Source organism: Chelon labrosus (assembly GCF_963514085.1).
Source record: "Chelon labrosus genome assembly, chromosome: 12".
Taxonomy (NCBI): Eukaryota; Metazoa; Chordata; class Actinopteri; order Mugiliformes; family Mugilidae; genus Chelon; species Chelon labrosus.
This window is the reverse complement of record NC_140345.1, coordinates 21972618-21988232: the sequence shown is the minus strand read 5'-3', so window position 1 is coordinate 21988232 and position 15615 is coordinate 21972618. Positions and strand designations below refer to the sequence as shown.

The window sequence follows — 15615 nt, the reverse complement described above, 5'->3', positions numbered from 1 at the left end:
CTGGGGCGCACGCGTACACATACATTCACTCGCGGGAACGCGCACAGCACACTACCGACATGGCCACAGTGTACCTAAAGGGTTCATTTTAACGAACCCCCACCACCCCTCCTAAAGTCCACCGCGATACACGCGCGCACATGCATGCGCGCTCGGCAAACCGCGGCAGGATCGCTGATCGGCCCCATCATCCAGCCAGGAAATATCTGCAGCAGCAGCAGCAGCAGCAACAGTACTATACTGTAGGTTGTTATTACGGAGGCCGGCTGCCGATCGATAAACGCAACAACCCCCCCACCACCCCCAAATACTCGTTTGACATACCAACGGGGAAGCTCCTTCTCATCAATCTGGGCATTTCGTTAAAACGGAATCACTCACCCGATGTTGCTCAACGCCTGCTCGAACAGCTCCGTCTGCAAGATGTTCTGAGGTGCCGAGAAAGCCCCGTTGAAATGTGATAAAACCGAGCTACAGAACTGACGCAATGTCTCAAACTGCATTTTCCCCCTCCGTTTTCTTTTATCCTCAGTAAGTGATCTCCCTTTTTCCTTTCACCGCCAATACATCCCAAAGCCTGCGCTCTCTCCGGACGCCCCCCACCCCCCTGCACAACACATACACCTCGGTATTCTGGTGTTATTATTATCTCCCGGGGCACATTAAACGCAGAAAAGATGCCGATCAAGTTCCATATTTCTCCTGCCGCTCCTGGTCAAAAGTGTCCTTAAATCCTTCCGTCATAATGCCTCGGACTGGAAGCGAGGAGAACGAGGTAGTGCCGGCGCCGCTAACGAGCTTTTTCTTCTTTTAGCTGTGGCAAAAATCTCTTCTCGGCGTGCGAGAAGAGGTGAAGACGCGCCTGCAGGAGAGAAGAAGCGGAGAAGCATCCTACACAGCGGCCACAAGCAGCAGCAGCAGCAGCAGTAGCGGCAGCGGCGGCGGCGGAGGCGGCGGCGGCAGCAGCAGCAGCAGCAGCATCCCTATACCGGCGCATCAGCTGCTGCCTCACATTCAACTCATATTTCCCGTTGCCTATGAAGAGCACACACGCGCGCCAACACGCACAGGCAGAAGCAGTCACACATACACACTCTAAAGGACTGATGTGCAGTCGTGCGTACTCTGCCGTATCTCTCCATTCTGTCTCATGCACTCTTTGGGACGCGCACAGCAGTAGATAACCCCCAATACAATATACAGGTGAGGGAGGCGATGCTGTCGTCAGGGTGTTTTTTTTTTCTCCCCCCTCTTATATTCCAAATCTGGCTCCAGAGCATCAACTCTACATCAGTAAAAACGCAGGAAGGTCTGGGAGGAGAGGGCGCACACAGGCGTGGGCTTTTCCCGAGGGGTTACTTATTTATTTTTTATCATTTCATTTCACGTAGACACGAAATTAGCGGACAAGGATCCAGCCAGGCTAAAGTGTCTCCTTAAAGCTTCCGAAAACGAACATGGAGCTACTATGACCCCTTAAATGAGTTGGGACTTTTGAGAAATCAAGTACAAGAATATTAGTATTAAGTAGTCACTGCAGTTAATCGCATAACCTTTGTACTGACAGCTGCATGTACTGTGTAGAATGATAGCACTGATAATGTAAGCAAGATTATGACTCACTGAGTCCTTGGTAGGACGAAATGTTGAAGCCAGTGGAGAGACAGATCATTTTGAACTCGAAGATTTGTTTTAAATTAAAGGAAAATTCTTCTTCAGCCCATTAGCGACCATAATAAATATCAAAATCAGATCCAGTCAGACAACCTGAACAATGCCAGGACCCTGAAGCAGCTAAAGTAAAGGCAGGAACCAATAGATTTATCATTTGCGTGTCTTTATGTGGGTTTATAATCTGCAATATTACTAATCTGACAAATCAAAATCTCTGCAATAAAAAATAATCACCACAGTTATCCTCAGACTGGGTTTTCACTTCAAAAAACTGGATTGGATAATCTTCAAACTGGTCTTCGGTGAGTCTTGCTTACCTGCAAAGCCTTTAGCGACACTAACCAAATCCAAATCTGTCAGTAAAATATTATTTTAAATAATAGAAATGATGACCAAAACTGCAGATACTAAAATTGATCACGTTTACTTTCAGCAGATGTGTAAGGCTGATCAAACGTGTGTAAAAAAACTGTTTCGGTACGCATGTCTAAAGTGAGACAGACTAGGTTAAGAAGTGATTAAATGAACTGTGCAAAGCTACTCCAAACTGGAGTGGGTTGGGCAGGATGGATGTTAAAGGGCCAGTACTAGCTGACTCCGGTTCTTCCTCTTCTAACATTTTGGCACACTGCACATTACCATTGTCTCTAAAAAAAAATTGCAGAATCTGAAGAAATTCCTCCAGTGAGTGTGTTCCAGTCCCAGTGTAATCATTGTTGTTTCATCAGTCTCACCCAGCACTGCAGCTGTCCTTGCGTATCTGTATGTTAATTCAAATGACACCTCTGAGACCAAGACAAATTAGAAGCCTTCCCGAGTTATTCCTTCTTATAAATAGAACGTCAGCTTTTCTCCTCCTTTCTTCGGCATAACAGATACAGGAGTTAATTTAAACATTCTTTAAGATTAATGAAAGTGGGTTTTGGTGCTTGTGCAGTGGGTGTCCTATTTATGGACTCGCCGCTATCCATCATCTGAATTTTCAGACAGTCCGTTTCCTGTTTTGTCGCAGCAAATGTTGGCAATGCCAATGCAAGAAGTGCTCCATGTCACCATCTCCATCTCTTAAGTCATGTAATCAACTAATATACAGTGGCCAGGGGTCTGGACTAGAACGTAAAGGGACTGGTTGACTGAATTCTTGGAGCAGTCTGAGCTGTAGTCATTCTTGCATTACTTTTAAAGGTTTATAGTACAGTAGCTTTAATCACAATTTGCAGTTACAGATTACGCTCTGCCCTTTATTGTTCTGCTGCGCAATGTGTATTCCGAATATTGAAAGTTAATGGATAGGAGATTTAACGAGAAACAGAGCAAAATATCATCAGCACGAGGGGGAAAATATATACGTCTGGAGCTATAAACGCTGCTTGTAGTGTGTTGTGTTAATGGATCTAAATATCAGTCATTGTTTTTCGCCAGTAATTTCTCCATTTTGTAGTTTGTGGGTGTATTAAAACATAAATTCGGCGGCAGAGAGGGGACAGAACTCAAGACAAGTGAGCACAGCCATATGCATGTTTGCAGGTTTCACCCTGTACTAGAAAACCAGGAGCCTAAAAAGTGTGCCTATACAAGGCCAGCATAAAAACACAGTCCGAGACATGCACTGGGCTGAGACAGAGTCAAATTCACCTCCCATTTCCTCCTGTACCTCTCTCATAAATGTGTGTAGCGAATGTCTGTATACCCCATCAGTGAATTTGGATCTTTTCGGGTGGGAGGACAGGTAGAGAGACGAGCATCTGTTAGTCTCTGGGCTATGCTTGCCGTGACAAACCACAGCTCTTCCACTGAACAAATGCTGAGCTACCTTACACCTCAGAAGCAGCAACCGACGAGATGTGAGAGGTTTTCTGAAAGAGCTCAGATTTCAAAAGAGCTAAATTCACATCCTGACTACAAGATCCTCTTCCTCCCTTTAGAAGAAGAAAGAGGAAGGAGCCCCCATGTGGACATCAAAGCAACTACCTTTCTTGACACCAGTATCAAGAAGCAGGATATAGGATTCGTAGGCACAGCATGTCCGTGTTGTCAGCATCTGAGAGCGTTCTACTCAGAGGGGACATTTAGTGCCTGTGACAAATGGAAAACAATTTTCTGTAGTGTAATTAGCCTGCTCTTGCCTTTCTACTCCAAAAACCATCCTGATAATTCTTCATTTCCAAGTGCTGCAGTGAGCAAACAGGCTGTGATAACATCCCTGATAAGAAAAGGTAAAAAAAAAAAAAAAAGGGGGCAGTTTTTCTCAATATAAATATAAATTACTGGAAAGACTTTTCACCTGCCTGTACCTCATGCTAACTTAATTACACAAATATCTGCTTCTTAATATATACGCTGGTGCATGTGTATTATACACCAACTTTGAAGACCTTATGCCTTGACTGGCATTGCTCTAATGCCAGGCTCAAATCAGTATCTAAACAAAAGTCTCATAGATCTGTGCTGAGGCTAAAATGTTCTATACAGTTACATCATGCACCTTTGTAAAGTTATCCACCTGAATTTACACAAAAAACAAATATGTGTAGCTCATGTGAAGCATTGTATGTTTTTGTTTCCAAACATAGAACTGACCTGTCTATGGGTGCGTCTCCGGGTCCCGAGTACCTTAGCCCCGAACCGTTGTCAAGGGACGCCTGTCTGGGCAGGAGCCCGCCGTGAGGTCTGCTTCTGTCTGACGCTGGTGTCAAGTCCCCTGAGGCTCCCTGGTAGGGGTACAGGGACGGGTCCTGCAGTTTGGCCTTCTTCCCCTGCGGCCCACCCTCAAACACGCCCCGCACCTGACCGGGCCCCGAGCCGTAGAACCACGCCCCTGATTTGGTGAGGATTTCTTGTTGTTTTCGGCACAAGTTGCATACCCACATAACCTGCAGGGGAGAGAACGGGGCGGTTAACAACCTGGAACAGACAGAGGTTTCCTTACATGACCCTATAATGAGCTGTAATGGAGTGATTTGTGCCATCTAAGTCGTGAGGCATATCGCTGTTGCTGGGCGAAACTCTCCAAAATGTCAACTTTTTGGAACCAACAATAAATAGTTTAGTTTTGAAAAGGATTTCAAACAGGAGATTTCACCCCACAGCAACAATATCTCTAAACATTGCTGACAATTTATGCTGATGAGGCGAGTGATGAAATATTTTACACATGCAGCAGCCTTTGAGACCCTTGAAATGTATTAATGTTATTATATTTTTATTATATTTTATTATATTTGAGTTTTTCTTCTCTCTGTAGATGTTTAGGTTCCAACCAAACTGTCCATGTTTTGTTTGCTGTTGTTATGAAGCAGTACATTACGAATAAACTCTTGTTTCTGGTTAGCATCTGCAGCAGCACATAACCTATTGATCACAGAGGTTACTCACATTGTGTGAGGACATGGTAAGCAGAGGTAATGCAATAAGCGACTAATACGGTGCTGTAATACAACTGGGAAAGAACAGCTTCTTTTTCCTGTTCCTGCTCCACAAGGACTGGAGAGATAGATGTTGTACACCACCATTAGACTCATACATCCAGGAGCAGACCGGAGCTCTGATCACGGCACACACGTACACACACTCATTACATAGTGAAACTCAACCTTTCAGAGTGAGAAAATGATTTCATTGTGTTTGTAATGAGCAGACTGATGTCATGAATCTCACTCGGGCGGGTCCTGGGTAAACACACAATTCTTTCTAACAGTAAGAAACATACGGTGATATCTAAGAGCTAACCAAATGATTGACAGGCCAGACAGCCAGTGGGGGCAGCCAAGAGCTGCTGCAGCCCACCACACTCCCCACCTTTACAGTCCCAGTGCTGAGTCAGTGCATTACCGTTATTAGTATATGCGCGGGCCCGGAATTGACCAATATGTTATTTGTAGATGAACTGAAATCACTTAAACCGTCGTGTTTGTCTGAATATTTACCGGCTGCAGAGATTCAAAGGCCGGATTTGTAGCCGTAGCACTAAACCGCTTGTATCGGTGACTGGCTGGAGGTGAAACGCAAAGAGATACTGAGCAGCAACCCCTGTGGTAGAATTCAAACAAATGATTATTAGGAGTGGAAGCCTACAGCACACCGTGCAAATTTTTTTTTTTATGCTGTGTCTGGGTGGAGTAGAGGAAAAAGCAATCATCTAATTACATAACACAAGTCCCCAGCTGTTGAGGCAGCCTACGCCATCAAACATTTCAGGATTCATGGGTGGCAAGTCAGCGAGAGGCCACGTCCTTGTCAATAAACTTGCTACTTACTGGTTGGTCTGGGCAGCACGCTTTGCCCACTCACTAGCGCTCATAGCATGTGGTAGCTGTAACAGGAACGGTGTGGCTAGCAGTCAGTCGTCAGGATTTTATTGTGCATCAGGAGCAAGGAGTAGTGTCTGCTGTGCTCCATGATGATGTGTGTGGGAGTGAATAGGGAGACAAACCTGCCACGTGGGATCAGCAGTAAATGTATCTGCAACCTGACACACGCAAACTGCATTTCAAATCTTCAACCACAACCGATTGCTTTTTGATCACAGGAACAGCAAAAATCTAATGGAAGCTAGGCATCCGTCCTTCTCGATGCAGCCATATCTAATGGATTCACTCAGCTGCACTCCAAATGCAGTGCAAAAAAAAAAAATAAGAAAATCTTGTCATTCTTACAGCAGGCAGCATGTACTGGCCTGTGTGATATTGACACAAGGAGGCATTTATGACCGGCTATCAATGTTACAGATGGGCTGTAACTGTGCTGACACACAATGGGAGCAGAAAGGCTACAAATTGTGCTTTATGTGTCCCAGAGGAATGCAGCTGGTGAGGCCATGACTGCCTCATTTAACTGGGGTCACAGCGAGAGCTCTGCAGTGAACCATGAGTCATCGGTTAAGACCCGGGAGCCACCTAGGCCAGTGTTCCTGCTAATCAACCACACATCACTTCCTACACCTGAACATCACACGCACACGGGGACGATTACGCATGTAATGGCGTGCGTTGCTCGGACATTGTGGCTTACAGATAGCCAGGGGAGTTAAAATTGAGAAGTTGGACTAACACAAAGGACGTCAGGGCTCTGATGACCAGACACACACATGAAAACGTGTCACCAGGAAGCAGGTATCTCAGCTCACACAAGGGAAATCCGACATCTTTAGGAGAACTACGTCAAAATGAATCAGTTTTTCGTCCAGTACCAGTTCTAAAAAAAGGCAAAACCTGCTCAAATTCACTCAACAAACAAAGCAAACAGGGCTAACCGGGCCTAAACACGTTAATCTGAGTGTCATTTTAACGATGGGTGAAGTGGGTGGAACACACATTCAACTAAAAATGAAATACAAGAGTCTTTGAGGGATATTATTCTCATCAAAATAGTTCCTGTTTACTAATTACCAGTAGATGGAGCTGACCCTGTCTGCTCTAGTTTCCATCGTTTTTGGAGGAAGACCATATTACACCCACACATACGACGTGTGAGAGTCTGTTCATTACTGAAATCTGCCCTTCTCTTCCAAACTCTCCGGTTTCTCCACTGCAGTCTGTGACCTACATATTTACCCCTCCAAACTGCAGTTAACATAGAGTCAGTTACTGTGCACCTCTCCAGTCTGCCAATAATAATGAACCGCATTCTCAGCCCTTGAACTGCACATGTCAAGCTCTTTTATCTCATCAGTGAATAGCTAATAGCATATTAGTATTCCAAAAACACGGGCCAACAAAAACGTGCCCGGGTCCAGCAAATGTTGAGCACACTCAGCTTCATCAATACTCGGATTTGATTTGCACTTTGGAAGCAAGCCAGAATGAAAATGGATGTTCATCCAGTGTACTAGAGAGGAAGAGCAAAAGGAACTATGCTGTGCTGAATCCTCAAATATCCAAGAATATTAAAACGGACTGCAGAAGACAACCAGTTTCGTTTTGAGACTGTGCATATCGGAAAATATTTAAAGGATTTGAACAAGCTGCGTAGACAGGTCAGCGTGCTTCCTTCTGTCTTTAGTCACACTGACAGACTTCTCACAGCATAACACTGTTAACAGTCCATGTGCAGTCCAGAGACAGAGTGAGCTCAACCCAGGAAAGTGTAATAACTCCCATTCCTTCATACTGTTCTGCAACCGATGCATGTATGCACAGTGACACAGTCACAGGTCAAACAGTTGTAACAGCCCGAGGTCTGTTCACTTTCATCGCAGCCGTTCTGCTCAAGACTCTCCAAGCACACACACACACACACACACTTAACTCTTCATGGTTGTGCACAGGCAGGGGGTTGGGGGCTGCGGCCCTCGGGCAGGGCCATTTCTCTCTGTGTCTGCACATTTCGTAATCACTGAACCTGCCGTTAAAAACAGAAAGCTAAAAACCTTGCACTACTCCGGAAAGCTATATACTTTATTAAACGTGCTATAGGCTATTTACAGAGGCATTGAATTAAGGGAAGCAAACACCCAGTGCCATGGGATCGATAAATAATTTCCTTTCTAATAGTTTCTCTTCAGACCGGCAAATATAATCTTCCACAAAATTATGTGTGTGTTTAGGAAAGTGACAATAGCAAAAGCCAGGGATGCCAGCGAGGGAAAGGCTTCCTTTGAGAGAATGTCTTAAAGCTATTCCAAAAGGATGCAAGGATATTGCCTTCGATTTGGAAAAAAAACTTGTATTTTTGTGATGAGTATAACACCAGTGTTAAGAAAATAACACTTACCCTTTGCATGTTACGCACTTTACCTGCCTGCTCCATGCAAACCTTTCCTCAAAAACTCACAAAGCAGCCAGATTTGCAGCGAGAGGGAGCCCTGAGCTCTATCTTGTGGCCATTAAACTGCACTACAACATTACTTGCTCCAGAGTGAATCAGCAGTATCCTTCCAGGCACATCACCGCATGCTCTGTGGAAACCAACTCCGATGTTAAATTAAATCAGCATCACTTTTTACGTTCATTCATTTTACATTCATAATTGTGTGTGGAATATAGTGAATGTCGTGAGTTCACAGTTTGGATGAGTGGCATACCTTCTGCCTCTATTTGCATCGAAAGAGGTGACACGCGTAACCCTGGTCGGCCAGTGTTTATTTTAAGCCACATTTAAAGCCACATTTAAACCTTGACCTGCCTGCAATTGGGCTTTTTCTCTAAACCTGATTCCAGCCATCTGGTAAAGACAAAAAAAGTCTAATCGTAACCTAAATCTAAAGTAAAAACTATAGATGACACAGGCTGCAATATTGATGGGCCAGTAAATGAACTGTCACGGGTGTCATATTACATCGCTGTTTCTCTACTTCACCTGAACTGGGGTGAACTGAACCACTCATTAAAGACTCATTGTTCGGGGAGTGGAGTGTTCCTGAGAGCATCCCGTTTTGGACCGAGTCCAGCACTGAGGCTTCCATAAAGATCTGATCTACTACTCTCCAGAGCAAATTGCTGCCACAGCTGGGGGCTACATGAGTCTGATGGGCTGCAATGACGGGCATCACAATGCATCGATACTGAATAAAGTGTATGGAGAGAGAGAGAGAGGGAAGAAAAAAAAGAGGTGGGGCCTATTTTTTCAGAGAAGCAGGATAGCATTGTATGAAGTGACTGTTCCCGCATTGATTTTCCTGCAGACATGTTTGGTACATACATTAGACACACGCATAAATGTCTAGTTTTCCCCCCTCTTGATTTTTGTGTTCATTTGAAGACATGGAGTTTGATTTTTTTTAAGCAGTTTTCTCAAGAATGAATTTTTTCACATTGCATTGTGGTGGGATACATGATGGGCGGCCGGTGAGAATGAAAGAAGAGCGCGTTACATTCACATTCACATGCCCCAACACTGGCTGCACGTGGTGAATTACATTTTAATGAGCTTCTAATTTTAGTGTGCGCGCCAGCAATAATAATAGACTTGATGAATATTTATGCGCCTTGTTTGAAGTTCAGAGACACAAGAAAGAGGAGGGAAACACGGCTGAAATCCAATATACGATTTTGCATTGAAACGACTGATGTCTCTCAAATCCACTCCCCCTTCAGCCTCTCTATGACCTAAATACTTTTCTCTCTTTTTTTTTTTTTTGACAGACATGACGCGCGCTCACTGGCAAAACGTTGGTTTTTGGAAACCAATTTGAATGTCATGAAACGCTGCAATGAAAACAGCAGCTGACAGATGCAGCGTTTCAAATATAAAGTGGACGTTTTTCATAACGTGTGTGGAGAGGTCACGGGAAATGAATTACTGCACTACACATTTCGGAGAAACAAAATGACCGTTGAGAAACGCGTCGCAGTTGCCCGACGGCTCACTCGGCTTACCCATGGTGCCGCTGAGGGAAAGCACCGTGCGTGTGCAGAAAGGTCTCCGTCTGTAAGTCCGTTTAATGTGGCAACGACCGCCCGCTGCTGCTGCTCCTGCTCCTGCTCCCGACAACGAAGAGGCTGCTCCGACCTTCAGCACCGCGGACAGCTCCAGACAACAGGCTGCCTGCCGGACAGCAGCTGCTGAAAGCACCGTGAAGGTTACACCGGGGACTCAGCTGGCCACATCCGATCCGAGAAAACCACCGTAACCGTAATTCCCTATTTCTGTCCAATGTCTATCCAAAGCCAAAACAAACAAACAAAATGACGAATTCCAATGATGAATCGTTAACCCGGATCCATCAAACCGTGCAAACAATCCCGGACTCGGTATCAGGTGTACGGCGCACGGTGAGAAAACATGTGAGGCGAGCGTCAAATCACGTTACGTTTCTAACCGCCGCCGCTGCACTAGTTCTTCTGTAACGGAGAGTCAGAGCCCGGCTGGACTTGATGAGAGCTCATTACATATGCGACGCGTCCCAACTCAGCTCCCACAGCCCAATAGACGGACAGGAAACGCGCCCGCCGATGTGGTCCCTGCGTAATAGCGGCAACAGGAACACTCTGTTATTACTGACTCAGTCTGTGCTGCGAAAACATCCCGAGCTTCAGTGGAACATACAACACAAATGCGGTCACCGCCATCATCATGCGTTTCTCCGAGTCTCATAATGTGAAGGAAAACATGGTTGGAATGACTGAGGCAGGTTAAAACAGCTTGATGTGTTCACACGTTTAACAAGGGCCCTGACACATACACAGCTCGAGTCACACTTCTCATGTTAGTTAAGGAACTGATTAAAAATAGGTGGTAGGGCACTGTCAAACCAAACTAAATGCCATAATTATAATCTGAAAATAGGCCTTAAACACATTCCTTCAGTCTTTCTTATAAGACAGGTGCATCCCAGGGAAAACACAACTAAGTGCAGCAATTGCACGCAATGAGATGCCCTGTACAGCCAGCTTTAAAACGCAGAGTTGTGCATCCTCCTGCAATCAGACACATCCAAAATATAGCTGAGAAATATGTATTTTTAGCTCTGCAGCGCAGATGTAAAGGTGTGACTCGACACTTGGAGGAGCTGAATATATTCGCCGCGTGATCCATCACATTATCTCATCAAGGCATCGTTTCACAGATCTCTCTGGAACACCACATTACAACAAAAGCACTACAACACGACTTTTGGTAATAGGTTTTTACATGAACATGAAACACTACTTAACGTTAAGACATGAAGGATACATTGTCGATCAGGTTACAACAAGTCCATATGGTATTTTCTGATGCTAATGATGGTGCCATTTAGAGTCCAAAAACATTTTTATTGACAGAAACAACATATTATTTGTTAAAACGCTGTTTTAAAATGAAAAAGGGAGCCAATAAAGCACAATGGCCCTCGCGCTTCTATTTCATAGCAGAAATGTTGACGGGCCAAGAAGCACATGTGATGTCTTCAAGAGTTGCTTTAATCACAAATGACTTCCTCCCCAGAGACTGTTGATTCCTCAGGCCCTTTTGAAGCCACATCAGAGGAAATGGTGAGGAGCTCCGCTACTACACGCAGGGATCCTGAAGACTTCACAACCCTGGCACACATCGACAGTATATCAAAGGCATTTGATATTTTTACCCCCAAAAAGTCACTCTGTGCTTCGGAGTTACTCTAGAGGCTAATCTACCTGGCACACTCAATGAGCAGCGACTGATATCAACACAGATACGTCTATCAGTGGCTCATATCTATTATTCATCTTGGTGCGATAAGGTACAGTGATTTATGGGACTACTCTGAGCTGTAGAATAAGCTAAACGGGGCTACTGAGCACAACCAGCAGCCTTAAATTCCTTCTTAACCAGCTGTTTGTCTCTTAGCGCTCATACTATATCATATTCCAGTGTGCCATAGCTAGCTGGCTGGCTGTCCCAGACACGGAGACTTGTAAATATTCAATGGCGTTTCACAGAACAAGATCGCTCTCGCCACTGCTGTCACCATCTGTGAGAGGGGGAAAGAGTAGACGGATGGAAAAAAGGCACATTTCACCGCCGCCACCTCTTTCACTGACACACAAGCTTTCAGACAAGATGGGCAGGCACACCGAAATGCGTCCTTTTTGTTTGTGGAAGCGTAATCAAATCTTCTGTCCATCTGCACCCGCAACCACGATCACAGAAACAATCAGTGATTAATATCACAACAATCCTGCTGGACTAATACCGTGACACAAATCTCACTAACAGCTAACGTCCTGCGTGGTCTTCTGCATTGGCTAATAATGTGCAGGTAGCACAAAACAACATTAAAATTTCTTTTCTTGCACCATCGCCACCTCTGCTGCTCATTTCTATGCTGGCCCTGCGTCCATCTGACTGACCCTGTCATTTCAGCTCCTGCGTCCGGCCATAAATGCTTACTCTGCTCCCCTGCTGTAGACAAGCATATGTATAAGCAATTTCTTGGATATTCTACATATTTTGAAGGCGTATCTGCAAAAACATTTCAGGTCTTACTGCCAAACACTGAGTGACTAAGTGCAGGCTCTGTAATGGGATAAAATGCTCGCTCTTGCATCTCCCTTTCTCAATCACGGAAGTACAGTATGCACGAGTATAAAACGTCCTTACATTATACTAATAGTGTTACTGAATTCATTTTAGGAGAAACACCATAGTGATAGCAGGGTCTATTGTGTGTATGGAGAAGTGACCTTGAGTGCCAGGAGGCCAGGGCATCACCAGGTAAATAGGGGACACCGGATCAGAGGCACATCCCGCGGCCTATCTGCCAATGGCCTGACCAATGTCCATCGCCAGCCTGCTGCCGCTGTTATTCCTCAACACCATCTGTACAACACGGTAACCGATCCCCCAGCTATTATCTACCGGGGAACAATGGAAAGCCTGTACAACTGGGGTCTTGGCATTGCGGGGAGCAGCAGGACGGAGGTCTGTCCAAGTGTTTCTGCTGCTCGGTTGCTTCAGTCAAACATACTAGTTTGTACTGGGCTCCTGCACTGTATCCAGACTGCTGCTGAGTCAACTATGGGAAATCTATGCTATACATGGTCAATTACAATAACGTGTCCCAGTGATGTATTCATCTACCCGTCTTTAGGATGCTATATTTGTTTAGTTAGTTATAGATCAGTTATAGATTATTCCCAGGGGGATTCAATACTGTAATCAGGCTCTGCAGCTTTTCCATTCTGATGTCTATATTATTCAATGCTACATCATCTGTAAGAGTACAAGTTAGCATTAATGCAAGATCATTCTAGACTGGGTTTGAGATTTCACTGTATAATGATCAACCATCAATGGAATAAAAATCCAAATAAGTTATATATGTACATTGACTAAGTTTAAAACTCCATGTTTAAAACGTCCAACTAATTTCTCCATTCGTGATAACAGTATAGAGAAAAATTTCAATATAAATCACCTGTTTATTTATGCATAACGTTTGGCCTTGGTATAATTTAAAGGGATGCCTGCTTTGAGTGACAGGTGGGTGTCGTCATAGGTCAGTAGTTGTCAGCGTAGGCATCACCCACTCCGCTCACGCTCTGCCCAATTTTGAATCAGCCGCTAAGATAGCGCCAGTCCGAGCCACCACAGAGACACAGAGCTCTTCGGGAAAACTACGCGTGACGTTATGGAGGGTTTCGTCCATGTTTATGTGCAGAAATCAGGTAAAACTCAAGAGTAATTTGAATGCCAGTATTGACATGACAGTATTTTAGTATTGTACTACAGAACTCAGAAGAGACACATTCAAACAATCAATTCATTCATCTTCTGTAACCACTTGTCCTGTGAAGGGTCGCCGGGGGGGGGCTGGAGCCTATCCCAGCTGTCATCGGGCGAGAGGCGGGGTACACCTAGGCAGGGTCTTATCGCAGGGCTAACACACAGAGACAGACAACCATTCACACTCACATGCACACCTACGGCCAATTTAGAATCACCAATTAACCTAACGAGCATGTCTTTGGACGGTGGGAGGAAGCCGGAGTACCCGGAGAGAACCCACGCAGACACGGGGAGAACATGCAAACTCCACACAGAAAATCAGGATGCAGCTGTTTCTACAGAGTAACTCAATCATGTATTACTTTAAACACCACAGCGAAACAAAAACATGTGCCTCAATCAAAGACATTTTCCACCTCTCCTCTTGAACCACAGAATATATTGCAGTTTCAGCAGCAGAGCAGTTGATGGCAAGTGAATTGAACCTCGTGTGCAAAATCAAAATGGACTGCAATGGACCTGTATTATGGACAGCATTATTCTTCTAAGCTTTATCCCTTTTAATTCCTACCCTGGCTCTCTTTTATCTTTTAACACTCTTTATAGCTCTGTGTCATATCAGATTCATGTCTTTATATATTTTTGAATTGCCAAATTATTGTTATTGTAGTTTTTATTACGAAAGCAATGCTAATTGCAAAATAACATGATAGACTCACACGTGAGTCTATCAATAAGGGGTCTTGGTTGTTTCATGTCACTCACGGCTGCTGTATGTGTATTTATGCACTCCAAAGCATTTCAAAAGTAATGCTTGTGTTCAGACACAGTCCCAAGAAACTCAGAAAAGAATTTGCTAACCACTTTGTCCTCCTGTTGCAATTCCATGAGAGCAGGAATGCAGCAGAAAGAGAGAAAGAGGGAAGTAGATGTTTGGGGGGGGGGGGGGGGGGGTAAGATAGGGAGAGAGAGACAGAGAGATTGTGAGTAGCATTAGTAGGTCCTGGTAGCACTATCACATACTCCAACAGCAAAGGATTGAACAGCATCAAATAAAAACACTCAGGCTCATGATTCAGATTTAAGCGGTCTAATACTAAAAGCTTTGGCTTAGTCTTTAGTGAGCTTTTCACAGAGGGTAGTTAGGCACAGGAGTGCCACATTATACAGAAGCAGCCATCAGGGTCCTTCATGGGAAAAGAAAAGGAGGAACAGTTCCCTCCAGTGGTGAAAGAGAACAACTGTAAGTTACTTTAAACATGAATGGAAAATATACAGCTCTGAACCAACACATCCGAAAGAACATATTTAGAACAAAGGCATGCAGAGAGACTGACTGGAGTAGATGTTGATAATCTGAAAAACATTAGTTGCCATTAGAGACACTGTTGGCCGAATTCCCAGATTATGATTTCATTGCAAGGTTTCATAACCTTGGATTTCAAATAGTAGTGTAGGGAGACATTTGCCTGCGGGTGGGGCATTGTCATGTGTGCGTCTGAGTGTGCCCTTATAAATGGAGAGGACCAGACATGCAAGCGAGCGTTACCTTATTTGACCGCAGAGACACTCGTCCTCCGCACCGAGCACAGAATTTCGTTTGGCAATATGAACAGAGGTGGCCACAGCCGTCAGCAAACTTGGTTTTGTGGCAAATCCCACAGGTTGGAGCTTCGCTCTTCTGGTCCTGAACCTCCTTAGACTCCTCCCCCATCTTTTTAACCTGGTCCTTATACGATTCAAACTGCTGGTGCAACTTCCTGTAAACAAATGGGAAGAAAAAGTTAAAGAGAGATACGGTTCAGTGACCTACAC

At 44.6% G+C, this 15615-nt stretch overlaps 1 protein-coding gene across 4 annotated transcripts in view; it reads right to left on the bottom strand.

Annotated features, from left to right (window-relative positions):
* rims2a (regulating synaptic membrane exocytosis 2a) overlaps positions 1–15615 on the bottom strand; it is a gene marked incomplete at its 5' end in the record, with an annotated part of 128623 nt that overhangs the window by 85812 nt on the left and 27196 nt on the right. For all 4 annotated transcript variants that reach the window (XM_084557974.1, XM_084557973.1, XM_084557976.1 and 1 more), the window contains 2 exons: positions 4255–4547; positions 15350–15560. In XM_084557974.1, the coding sequence (XP_084414100.1) occupies positions 4255–4547; positions 15350–15560 (504 nt within the window). The remainder of the gene's footprint in view (positions 1–4254; positions 4548–15349; positions 15561–15615) is intronic.